General features: G+C 46.0%; 1 protein-coding gene across 1 annotated transcript in view; it reads left to right on the top strand.

Moving 5' to 3' along the window:
- The window catches only part of Cntnap2 (contactin associated protein 2), a 1322317-nt gene that overhangs the window by 1204197 nt on the left and 104298 nt on the right, over positions 1-13822 (top strand). Inside the window, exon 21 of the mRNA XM_076852920.2 lies at positions 5540-5633. Within this exon, the coding sequence (XP_076709035.2) occupies positions 5540-5633 (94 nt within the window). The remainder of the gene's footprint in view (positions 1-5539; positions 5634-13822) is intronic.

Raw genomic sequence — 13822 nt, 5'->3', positions numbered from 1 at the left:
CAGTCTTTAATTTTAATGAGACTCTATTACACGATCTCTTATCGCCTCTTAACTGCCAGGGAAATGACCACCAGCTAAATGTACAGTCAAATAGCTCACTCGGACCCCAAAGAAATTACCTTGAAATTATTACACTTAACCATGGCAAATGCACCAGGGTTCATTTGAGAAGAGGGGCCACCTGGCAATGGGAGTGAAATGACATCATATGTCATTTACTTCCTTAGGCTTCTCAGGTAGAGCTTCTCTTGCCTTATCTGGTTTAATGCATTTTCTCTTTTGAATGTAAATACTTAAAACGTAGCTTACCCTCTGCCTTCCTAATTGACAGGACCAGGCTGGTTCAGTGAGAGGGACTGTCCCTGCAGCTGGCCATTCTTTCTCTGTGACCGGGGATGGCTAGGAATGCCAGTCCTTCCTGTCCCTCTTTGACTTTGGACTCCCTCCTTTTTCCTGTAGTGATGCCCTCCAGCAGAGACCACCGAACCCTGTCTTCCACCAAGAAAGGCCCGTGTGGGGCAGTCTAGATTCAGTGGGGGGACCGAGCCCACAGGGCCCAGGAGGAAGAGAAGTAGCTGTGACAGAGGCTGTCTGTAAACCGTAGGGACCCCCTGCTCAGCTTCCCACAGGCACCCAGGCCTGAGCGAGCACATCCAGCAAGGACAAGTGAGGAGGGTTCCCGACTGTGGGGGAGGCCACGCTCTTCATTCTTAGAGTCTCCAGCTGTCCCTGAGGAATAAGCTGACCTTGGAGGGATTTGCACAAAAACCATACAGATTGCCACCTGGACCTGAGAGCTGCCAGAGGGAGGTGAAGACCCCCGGGTGGCGGGCCTCAGTGCTCCTGCAGAGGTGAACACAGTGTGATGGTGAAGAAGTAGCTCAGGTGGGGCTGGGACAAAGGCGTGGGGGGTTACTTTAATGAAGTTTGGGGCACAGATTTCTCTCAGCCTTGACTCCCCATTTCTGGAGATAAGAATGTCCCTTTCCTCTTGTTGAGGGAAGGCGTCTTTCACAGGGGAGTTTGTCTCCTGCTTTCAGCAAGAAAAGCAGTGGCCCACGTGCCCTTCCTGCATCTGTGGTCTCTAAGCATCTTACCCTCGAAGCAGTCGATTGGCCAGACCAGCACTTTTGGGGTGTTGTGTTCTGAACCCCTCAAGACCTTGCTGGTAAAGGTAGGCTCAGCCCAGGCTGGAGGGGTCTGGCATGTTGGGGAGCAGCAAACCACCCCCAAGTGCAGGTGGGGCAGGTGGCAGCACCCTGTGGGGTGGGTGTGGGGGCCACAGAGGGCTCACTTCTAGTCTGTGACTCCAGCAGGCACCCCTGGGACCTCCGCTTCCCCCACAGGAAGCCCCTTCCTCCTGCGACGTCCCTGCGCGCCCTCTACATGGTGCCCACTTTAAAGGACAGCTGTGTGCAGGAAGTCAGGGTTGATCTTAAGGTGTGTGTTGAAGGGTGCATTTGGAGCTGGGAGACAGTAAATTGGTCGTTGAGAGAAAGGGAACCATACACCTTAAAGAATGGTGGGGTCTGGGCAGGAGACACTCAGGAGAAGCTCGTTTTAGGAATGAGCTCCTGGTGAGGAGGGTCCCAGGAGGCAGGGGTCTCTGCTCTCCAAAAGCAGGTGGGCGACGGGGGCTCTTGATAAATTGCATCTGAGAAGCAGGTGGGGTGGACTTGGATTCAAAGTATTTACCATTGCCAACTGAGATTCCTGCTTAATGTTTTTAAATTAATGGCCTTATGAATGAATTAAGATGAGGAATGTTCATTATATTCTTAGACAAATCACAACCAAACAGGATCACTGATAAGTTAATGACAGAATCAAGGTGTCTATGCTGGCACTGGAGAAATGGCCGGGAGAGGGAATATGCTCTCTTTCATTGTTGTTTACTGTTTCACGGGGTCTTTTTTTGTGTGTAAGTTCCTGACTGTCGCTGTAATAAATTAGCATAATTTAGAGGCTGAAACAACACAAATTATTACCTTACACTTCTGGAGGTCAGGAGTCTGCATGGACTGAAGTCGAGGTCCAGGAAGGCCGGTTGCCTCTGGAGGTGCTGAGAATCTGTTTCCCGGCCTTTTCCTGTTCCCAGAAGTCACCGGCATTCCTCAGTCACCTCCTCATGCAACCCAGCTGCTCAGCTCCAAGGTCAATTCTCCTCCTCTTCACCCTCTCACCTCCCTCCTGTAGGGAACCTTGTGATTCCAGGAGGCCCCTCCAGATAACCAGGAATAATCCCCTGTCTCGGGATCCTCACCTTAATCGCATCAGCAGAGTCCCTCCTGCTGTGCAGGACGGCCCACTCTCAGGTTCTGGGAATTAGGACATGGATATCTCAGGGGAGTGGGGCTTGTTACCCTGTCCACTGCATCTCTGTTCAGGAATTCCAGGGTGGTCTCATGCCCTCATGGCCGCACAGACAAGCCTGGCCTGATCTCACTACTCTGAGGTCTTTGTGCTCAGCAGGGGGACAGCATCGCCTCGTGGTCATGCCAGGCAAGCCATCAGCTGCCCACCTCCCTTCCCTGACCTGTCCATGTCAATTCATCCCCCACAACATCCTCATCTGCCCACACCCTCCCTCTCAGGAGCAGAGCAGGCAGGAATGTGAGGGAGAAGGAATGAGATTCCTGTCCCCGGGGACGAGGAAACCTGGACCACGTTCTCCTCTTCTGTTTTCCCCCCACGCCACCCTCCCTGTCTCTCTTATTGGGAGCTTCCTCCTGAGCTCCAGCCTCATCCTTGACAGTTGAGGCTTTCTGAGGGCCTTTAACATCTATCACATTTTCCATTTCAGTTGCTATAAAATGTTTTCCTAACTGAACAGGTAATTTGGAGTAGAATCCTCTGTCACTGCCCACTTCCGTGTGTTTTCAAGTAATGACTTTATTAATGAGTTAAGAATAAGAGTGTTCACCATATTTTTAGATGATATAAAACCAAGCAGGATCACTAGTATGTCAAATGACAGAATCAAGATTCAAAAACTTTTGAGCAGACCACTGTTGTATTTCAAAACAAAAGAAGTAGAATTTCATATAAATAAATGTATATTTCAGTATCAGGATCCAAACCATCCACCATGCAGATACAGAAAGGGGGCAAACTTAACGAAGATAAACCAGGACTTTCACTAGGAGCTCAGTTCAAATTATAGAAAGTGACCACCAGAGAACAGCCGACGGAGGGCAAGGGGCTACTATGTGGTCAGGTCACCTCTGAGCACAGGCTTTCAGGGTGGCAATAGCAAAGACCAGCACATTTTCATTGAGAGCCTCCCATGCACTTGGCCCATCACTGGACCTGAGGACACAAAAAGATGTGTGAACACAACGATTTGATACCTTTTAAAGACTGTGCCATACTGTATTTTGCATGCGACAGAATACTAGTCATCCATAAGACGCAATTCAGTTTTGTATTTATTGACACAGGAAAAAGTTCATAATGCATTCTTAAGTTTTAAAAAACAAAATCAGGTGTCAGTAGGATTCCACCCATTTTTTGTGAAAACAAATAATATACATTTTTAAATTAGTATTAATTATCACCAGCTGAGTCTTTTCCTGAAAATATGCACTACTGTTTTTCTATAATGGATACATATTGCTTGTATCCATTTTTAAGTTCTCCAACAAATAAATTAAATTATAAGAAGTACTGCAGCCCACCATCCCGGGAGGCCTTGGTTCACTCCACATCTGGCAGTTAGGGACTGTGACAAGTGAAAGCAGCGGCCGTTACCAAGTCCTGCCAACAGATGGCGCCAAAGGAGCCAGCTAGTATTAGCAGAAAAGGTAGCCTTTGCTCTGAAGAAATTTTATAAGATTTAAAATATTTAAGATTCTCTGGCTGGAATAAGTGTTTTGTCAAGATGCATTTGACGGTATATAACATTTTAAAAATGGTAGTGAAACACGCATATGTTTGCTTTAATGGGGTTCTTTTCCTTTTTTTTCCCCCAGACTTTTGTTATCATATTTCTCATGCACAAAAACTCACAGTACCACTTTTGCAGATCATGACTCAAAAATTCCTGAGATGTGATGATGCTTCGACACTGAACCCTGAACTTTCAATGGTTCCCAAGTCTGTAGTGAGCAGTTTCATGATTTGGCTATAGAGAGTTGTTAATAATGAGCGCTCATTCATCCACAGAGCTAGTTCCCATCGTGGAGGGAATGATGCCCACCGCCCTGACTCTTTCTTCCCTGGCACCTCACCTTCCTTCCCCTAGCATGGCAGGCCTCCTGCCTCCTGGCCTGGTCAGTCCCATTATTACCAGTGACTGGAGCTATCATTTCCCAAGTTTTCCAAGTGGCTGCTGGTTCCAGCTCCCTCCTCCACCTGGTCCCCAGAGTTCCCACAGGAGTGCCCCCCCAGGGGACCCAGGCCTGTTTTCTTATGACCCACCCCTTCCATGACAATGACCTAGCAGGTGTGGAACTCACACCAGAGGAATGAATGGATCCAAAGAGGTTTTCAGCTGGTGGACCCAGGAAGCTCTAGGAGGTCACAGCTGGGGAAACACACTAGACTGCACCTCTCTTTGTTGGCCTGTGGTCAGTACTGGAAATGGAACCCAGCGGCTCTCTACCGCAGAAATCTCCATCCTCTTGTATTTTTTATTTTGAGACAGGATCTCATGGAGTTGTCCAGGCCAGCCTCAAACTTGAGAGTCTCCTGCCTCAGCCTCTGAGTTGCTGGGATTAGACTGCATCTGTTTTAAAAAGCAACTCAGAAGAAGTTGTTATGCGGGGACACAAAGACTAGTCAAGGCCTTTGATGTGTGGCTCCATCCTTTGTATTTTGCACTTGGGAAATGTGACCCAAAGCGTGCCTTGTTCAGTGTGCGTGTGCAAGTCATTCTCAGGATGCTCTTTCCATCTGCCTCATTTCTCTCCCTCTGCCACCAACTCCCCTCCCTTCCAGAAGAACAAGCTCTGCCTGAGCAGAGGCTCCCCAACTCCCCTAGGTTCTGACACCCCCTGCCTGAGGCAAAAAGTCATCCTCTGTGTGAAAAGCAAGAAAACAATGTCGAATTGCAGCATTTGGGGTCCAGGTGTAAATATGTGTGCAAGCTCTCGCATCTGAAGATCCACCTTGCTCTGTAGCAGACATACCAAACAGTGAACATAATAGCTCCATGAGAGGGCACAAAGAAAACGCAAAGCTATAGGCACAACTTTGTCTATTTCAGAGCTCACTATTAGAGATTAGATGGAGTAGATCTTACTCCATTAAAGCTTGCAAGAATCTTAGTCCAAAAGGCAAATTATCCATAGAAAATGTGCACCCACCAAAGATCATATCAGAACAATTCTTCATTTAACTAGCTCAAATTGTTTTCAAATAACCTGTGTGAAGGAAGAGATGACTTCCATTTTCCTGGGCTATATTTCAGAGCCCACGCTGATGAAATAAGATATCTGGAAGTCAGAATTCAAAGAGCAATGCTATCACCTACAGGGAAGATTTGATTCTGGTGCAGGAGAGTCACCTTCTTCTAACAGTGTCTCGTTTTCTCCTACAGCTCGATCATTATCCTTCTGTGAGTTACCATTTGCCAAGTTCATCCGACACACTCTTCAATTCCCCCAAGGCGCTCTTTCTTGGAAAAGTTATAGGTAAGAATTTGGTTCTTTGGGGATAGATATATGTTAAGAACACACTGGGTATAAGAATACAGTAAGTAATATGAATTTGCATTTTTAAATTACCAGGTAATTTTCTCTCATTGGGGTCAGTCACAAATACCTGCTCCACACAAGAAAAGCTGTGCTGTTTTTCTCAGTGATGCACAAGACAAGTGTCATCAAATCATCTCTGGGGTAATTGCTCCTGTGACACATTCTAAAGCTCATTCCACTAATTCTCCCTTGAAACACACTGTGACTGCTGCTGGGGGCATCCGAGTCTGTGAAAGAAATGAAACAAATGTCATTTGATGGGTAGCATAATTGAGAACTCAACTGTCCAATGTAAAATGTATTCTTTGGTTAACTGAAGACCTCTACCTTTGAGCAATATTTAATTGAACTTTTTCTTCACATAAGCACATTGGAAATAGCAGGATGGTGGTAATGCACAGGCTGGGGGAGAGGTCACTTTTTGTGCCCAGTGGGTAGTGGTGATGTTACTAAAGCAATGAGTTTTAGGAAAGAGAGAGTTCGTTCCCACAGCAGCCAAATGAGAGGAGGGGGAGCCCCCTGGCTCAAGTCCACTTCCCCAAAGGTAGGGGTGAGGGGTATTTATGGGGTAAAGAAACAGGCTGATCTGAGGTGTGGGAAAGGCGACTGGCAGGAGAGGGAGGTGAGCAGTAGGCGGTCTGCACAGGTGCAGTCCATCTTCACGGCTCTTCACAGGGTGTCAGAGCAAGGCAGTGTTAGGATGGTCTTCAGCCAGTTTGAAATAGACACAGTTGCCTCCAAATCCCCCCAAAAAGTACTTAGACAACCGTCCTCCAGGTGACCATGCATCAGAAGTGCTAACTGTAGTAGAGCCAGCAGGATCTTACTTCACTGTTTAGCCAAGCAACTTCTAAAACTTTGGATCAACCCAGTCTGGAAGCCCATCCCAGAGAGACCAGCTGAGAGAAAGTTTTGGGGAGAATGAAAGGTTTTATTCAGTGACCAAAGAAGGGAGAAGCATGCCAGAGCTCTGCTCACAAATCAGCCTCTCCTTTCCTGGGAGCTGAGGGGTTCAACGCGGAACAGGAATGACAAGGGAGAGGGACAAGGCTAGTGAAGGCCAGGCATATTCATGCCTTTTCTTGGAATTGGTTGAGATCTTCCAGAAAGTCGGGCGCCACCTCTTTTCATCCGTTCGTACTCCAGTGTTCCCGTCACGATGACTGAGGGTGTCCTTAACCTCGAAGAGGGGGGAGAGAGACTGGGCAAGTCCAGGTCACGTGAACCCTGCATTATAGCTCTGGACCAAGCATGTCTCAGATGACCAACGTGTCTCCGTGCAGAGCTGAGTGGAGTCTGACCCAAAGGTTAAGGGACAGAGCAAAGGAGAGGGACAGAATATGAAGACAGAGAGGCGGAGTTACTCATCCTGTTCCAGTCACCCAGGAGACATCCGCAGGCCTCAGTGACAGTCAGTGTTTTTAGCAAAAGCAGCCTTCCCATTCCTGAAAAGTCACCTAGACAACCATTATCCTCCAAACCCACTCGTCAGAGGTATGATCTGCAGCAGAGCTAGTGGGAGACTAAAAGTGTGTTACTGTGTCCTCCGAAGTTGGTGACTCTTACGTCAACTAAGAGCAAGTGAAGCGAGAGGGTTCGTCCAGGGTTTCCCTGGGGCTCAGAGGACAGGCTGTGCACTTTGGGTGTAAACTTTGGTGAGGAAGGGAGAGCAGCTCAAACCTCTTACAAGAGGAAAGAATTGATTAATTTTATTGTCCCCAGAGTCCTGGTGACAATGATCAGAAGAGCATCAACAGTAAAAGTGCTCATTTATGGAGATGGAGGGGCTGCAGAAAATGAGGAGTGGGAGGAGCGAGGACCTGTAACAGGGGCACGGGAGCTCTTCCCGGGGATCTCCTGCAGGCGGCTCCGTTTGAAGCAGTATGGATACATGATCCCATTTAACCTCAGAACAACTCCGTGAGGTAGCTGGGTTATTATCCCCACTTTATTGATGAGGAGACTTAGACACAAAGAGGTGAGTGAGAGGCCCTGGGCCACTGGCTAACAGGTAGCAGAACCAACACTGGGAGGCGGCTCTGAACTGCTGGGCTGGAGTCTCTGTGGTGGCTACCGAGGACGAAGAGGAGGAAAGCACAGAGGAAGGCTTGGGCAGGAGACATAAGGGCTGGGTCTGCACCCCAAACCAGAAAGGGGCCACCAGCAAAGAGTGTCCCTGGGCTTAGGACCAGGAGCACACAGATCTGCTGGTGAGTGAGGGTCCAGAAGAGAGCAGGGTGAAGCCCAGAGGGAGAGCCCGTAGTCGGGGGTAAGTCAGTGGGAGAGGTGGTTGATCCCTCCAAGGGTGGGAGTGGAAAAAGGATGAGGCTGAGACTTACTGATCACTGGGCCAGATAAACAGCTACTTCTTAATCCCTTGCATCCTACAAGTAGCACCAGGCATGGTCTCAGTGTCACTTTGCAGGACTTAACTACAAAGCCCTCATCTGAATCCTGTCCAGCATTTCCTAAAGTTGCCATATTTTGAAGAACATACCCTCATTTTTATTATCTATAACAAGAATGGAAGATAGAGACGTCATGACATTACATATTAGACATATAAATACGACAACTAAATGTCACAACGATCCAGTAAAACAAAACCTATGATTAATTATTACCCTTCAGATGAGGAAACTGAAGCTGAGGGAGGTCAGTTAGACAAAAGTGGGTCCACTAGTTTGTTGGCTGGAGAGTATTGAGGTGAGGTCTCTCTGAGGAAAGTCCACAGTCTTAGGTGGACAAGAAGAACTTGCCAAGCTCCAGAAAGTGATGCAGACAAAGGTTAAGTGATGCCAATAATCAGAAAAAAAAAAAAAGTGGGTGGATTGGCCTTGGTATTCTTTCATTGTCCATCCTGAGCTGTTGGCACGTGCCCAAATGCTGCCATGTATATTCCTACATTTCCATCAAGAATAGTTGAAAGTGTTAAGTGGTCCTTCAGGGACTTAGTGATTCCATCAAAATAAACTCTGCACTATGACACTGTTGTATTCCTAAAAATGCTGCTTTATGATACCCTAAGGTAACCTCAACCATGATCCTAAGTCCATTGGACTTTACTACTTCCTGAGACCCATGGAGCCAAGTTTTGATGGAATGTTGAGTGATGGCTAGGTTCCCTTGTCTAACGCTCTCCGGCTCATCAGTATTTCATCCCATGGGGCTCAATTCATATTTCAACAAAATTGCAATGGACGATACGGACTTTCAAGGTCATGAACAAATAACATTGTAAAGGTGACATCCTTTACAGCTAAGAATTTACTGGGCCATAAATCTGAATCAAGCTGAAAGTTTAACAAGCCTCAGATGTATGGATGTCACACCTACACTTTTTTTGTGCATCAAAGAAAGATTTCTCTGAGCATGGAAACAAACCACACATGTGTCAATGAGTCATGGAAAGAACATGTAATTGCCTGTAAGGAAGTCTGCGGTCCTGGGATGCAGACGGCCTCCTTCACATGAGAGCAGGTTAGGGCTCCACTATGGCCCCTCATCCCTACTAGCCAGTGACCTCCCTGTAGACCAAGATAATATTGCACAGTTCCACTACATCCTAACTAGGAGCAACACACAACAGATATTTGCTGAATTAGTAAAGAGTAATGAGGAAAGAATCAGAAAGCGTATCATTTGCAGATGCACACTGCAGCGTGAGACCTTCAGGCCAAGGCTCTGACGCCATCCGTAAGAGTTGGGGTGGGGTGAGATCCGCAGCCCTCACACATCCTGCCACCTGGTTTTTGGTTTGTATTTTAAATCAGGGATCCATCACTGACATTAATGGAGTAGAAAGAATGTGGGCTTGGGAAACGGGCAGAGCTGATTAGACTTGAATGCAGGCTCATCTCCATTGAAATCTGGGGCCTGTTACTTTACTACTTTGATATTTTAACCTCTTAGAGGCTGGATCTTCTCAAATGCAAAGTGGAGGAATCTGAGGCCCCTTGCAGGCTGGCTCCCTCAGGGTAGAGATGTCATCTGTGTTTTTTTGTTTGTTTGTTTGCTTGGTTGGTCGGTTGGTCGGTCGGTTGGTTTACTTGCAGTAACCAGATTAGTGCCTAGCATACAGAAAGTCCTCAAAAAAAATTTTGTGGAGTAAATGATCTTACCTCTCAATATTAAGGTACTAACATCTTGGGATTTATCCAATACAATGCTTGGTACTAAATAATGAAAATCCTTGCTGTCCTTTGCTGCTAACCGTGTGCCGGTACCTCTGGGACTGTCCACATTCCCCCCACCCCAAGCCAGCCGCCCACCCCAAGAAGCCCAGCTTCTGTACAACAGAAGCACCCAAGGCTCACAATGGTCAGGGCTTCTCTGAAGGCAGGAAAGCAGGGCTCCCCTATAGTGACACTGTTGACATTTGGGGTCAGAAAATTCTTTGCCATGGAACTATAGCATGCTCACAAGTTACAAGTAACACCTCACGTCGTGATGACCAAAGAAGGCTCCAGACATTGCCCGAGGTCCCCCAGTAGTGCAAAATCACCACCAGTGATTTTGAGAGCCACAGGCTTAAGGTCACCCAGTTGGTCTTGTGATGCTGGTGTTGGGGAAGCCTGATGTGGCACCAGCCAGCCCTGCTGATGATGGCTGCGTCTTTCAGGATGATGAAGAAGCAAGGGAAACCTCAAAACGATCACACTGAAGACCAAAAACAAAAGCCACATGGTACCAGGGAGGCTGACTGTCCTCCAGTGCAAGGTCACTTAGTAGGTACAGGCCAGGGAGGAGCATTCGTAAATTCCCCTTTGGAAAGCGACATGCGCTTCAGTGGATATCCAGCTCTGTAAATATCCATCTAGGAAGATGATGTTAACTCGCAGCAGGCATCTCACATAGTCTGGCGAGGTCTGGACACCCCAGACATCAAAGCTATCAATTATTGCTTCGTCAGGTCAGCTGCTGATCAGAAGCCATCCCATGAAAGAAAGGGGAGACGGATCCAAATAAATAATGTGACTTTGCTCTGAGCTCTGGGATGAGCACTGCTCATGAGAATGAAGAAGGGCAGCTAACCCAACACACATGTGCTCCACGGGGGAAGGGAAATAAAAGGGAGACCACTGTCAACCCAGCACAGAGTCTTAGAATGGATTCTCACACCACCCGGGTCCTTCTAGCAGGAACTCAGAATCACTGGCAGAAAGCAGAGGTTTGTAAAGTGGAAATTTCATCAGACCAAATTTTGTCCATTTTTATCACTTACTACCCAAATGATGCCCTAGACTTTATGTATCTGGCTTTCATCAGAGGATTTAATAGTCTCTCAATAAATCTTTAAGCCAATGAAGAGAAGCATATTTTGAAACCTGAAAGGGGGTCTTCTATTTGCTCATCCTTCCCAACATTTCAATCAGTGCCCTGGGTTAAAACACTAATTGCGTGTTTAGTGAGTTTGTAAATGACACACAGCTGAGAGGGATGGTTTAATACGTCAGATGATAAAAAACACTTCAGAAATATCTGGACAGGCTAGAAAGACAAGATAAAAATAATGAGATGAAAAAAATTAGGCATAAGCTTAATTCCCGCACTTGGACCAAATAAAGTAAAAATAAAAATAAAAGTAGCACTTAGGTAGAAGCGGGGAGACTCCCAGTGTCAGGAAAGCAAACTCAGGGGGCTGGTTTGATGGAGTGTTTAGCATGAACTAGTGTTTTGTCCTGACTGATTCTTAAATGAGACTAACACTGAGCCATGTTAATAGGAGAACTGTGTCCAGACTAAGAACATCAGTTTTATGAGAAGACCAAATAGACACGAGACCCACTAAAGAAAATCCAAAAGGTCTAGAAATATTTATCCAGAAAATGTGTGACTTGAGAGAAGCGAGATAATTTTCAGTTTGGGGACTGCTCCATGAAGGAAGGATGAGCTTGTCCAGGGCCTGAGTCCTCGAGGCTTCAGCGAAGCCAACGGAGAGGAGCTTGTGAAGGGGAAGAACTGTGCTTCATGTAAGGAAGAGCTTCCCGATAACCGGGGCTCCTCACAAATGAGTGGCCTCGTTATGAGAGCATTCAACAACGGCTAAATGGAAATTTGCCCTCCACGCTAAGGAGCTTTCTGGGTTGAGCAAAAACAGCTTAGACAAGCCCTAAATACCCTTGAAATGTGAGGACAGGTAGTGGGAGACATGTTTTTTTTTTTTAAAGGTGAGAAACACAATGTTAAAGTAGAAAGGGTCTCCTGCTCCTGTTCCACTTAAAATCTCAAATGTTTTTGTCAGCCTTTGCATTGCTGTGACCCACATACCTGACCAGAACAACTTGGAGGAAGGAAAGCTCATTTTTGCTCATGGTTTCATGCCAAAGTCTGGCTGGGCACAAAATAACCGAGCCACCATAAAGCCTTGTAGATTCAAACAGCAACTCTTTATTTCCCAACTCTCGCAGACACTGTACCCACACTTCCCCTGACTCCACCTGGCTCCACGCACCAATTCTCTCAGAACCCCGCGAGAACTCAGCAGGAACTCCAAAGGAGTGGGCGCCTGAGGCAGCAGGATCCGCCCTATTCCCAGCAGGATCCACCCTAAACCGGAGCCACCCTAATCCCTGAGCAGGGTCACCTTTCAACCCAAAATGCCATGTGTCATTCCTACTTGGCTATGGCTCTCAGCAGTTTCCGAGGTTCAGTCCATGGTCGGCCCATTCCATAGCTCTAGGGCTAAGGTGAGACTGAACTTCATGGTGGAAGGGCGGGACAGAGGAAAACAACTCAGGATGTGGCCACCAGGAAGCAGAGAGAGTGCTCTGCTCACCAGGGGCAAAATGTAAACCTCACAGGCATGTTCCCCATGACCTAATTTCTCCAGCCTCATCCTACCTGCCTACTCTGGTCACCCAGTTAATCCATTCAAGTGGATTGAGCCACTGATTGGGTTACACCTCTTATAATCTAATCATTTCATCTCTAAACCCTTTTCATTGTCTTATATATGAGCTTTTGGGGGATACCTTATATCTAAACCATAACAGAAAGAATAATTGTTTTCAGGATTCCTTTATATCGTACACTGTATGGATGTTTTACAGATATGGATTTAGAAGAATGTCAATGCATGGTGCTTATCACATCACTATAACTTATGTTATTAAATAGGCAACCAATGTGTTCAGAATGGAAGTATGTGTTTTCATTTTCATTTTAGAAAGTTATCATTAAGCCCTCTTTTATTATTTTTTTTCTAATTAACTATTTGTGCCATTACTAAAACTGATAGTGGCATAAAATTATAATGAAGTAGACCTATTTATTTATAAAATGGCACTGCTCTACATGGATTTGGAAGGCTATGCTTGGAAAGAAGTTGAATGCTAATGCAAAATAATATTGCTTTCCCAACCATTACTACTTACCAGTGCAGAGTCTAGGGTAGTAAAATTAGAGGTAAACTTCTATTCATTTGAATTTAATATAGTTTGTAAGTCATATTGGTCCCGGGTCCTAATATTTTCCTAACTACTTCACTACCAAAGCAACTCTGATAGAAGATGTATCTGTATTATATGGTAGCCATTACATCATTTCAGTCATAATCCAAATTGTGACTATTATGATCCCAAACTACTTTCTATTGATAAAAGCTCTTATTCAAGGGTTTTTCAGAATCTTCTGGAACTTAGGCAATGCCTCCTTACATAGCAGAAAAGAATATATTTAGTTCTTTATCCATGGGGAAGTGGCATATTGCAGAAGGTATTATACTGCTTGCTGAATATTTCTGAACAAGGAGTGATAATTGGAAAAAATATGTGTGACTTTGGGACTAGAACACTCAAGACCTGGTTCAAGACCCTCTAGAGTTCTATTGCTTTGACAGGGTGACTGTCAAGCCTCAAATATGGTTGTTCTATCCAACAGGGGTCCCTCTGCGACCACAATAAACAAAGAACACTGTTGACTCGTAATGAATGTATAGCATGCAAAAGAAAAACAGCTTTGCTTTGTGAAACCACCAAAATTACAAGGCTATTTGTTACTGGAGCACAACCTAACCTGTCCTGACTGATACATAAAGTTTCCAGATAAGAAGAGACTTTACGGTTCTCCACTTGGGTTTCAGATTTCAGGCTTCCTTCTGCCACTTGTCAAGTCTATGACTTTGG

This window comes from Callospermophilus lateralis, chromosome 1 (assembly GCF_048772815.1).
Source record: "Callospermophilus lateralis isolate mCalLat2 chromosome 1, mCalLat2.hap1, whole genome shotgun sequence".
NCBI classification, from domain to species: domain Eukaryota; kingdom Metazoa; phylum Chordata; class Mammalia; order Rodentia; family Sciuridae; genus Callospermophilus; species Callospermophilus lateralis.
Note: the sequence above shows the minus strand (reverse complement) of the source record. Positions and strands in the feature narration are given on the sequence as shown.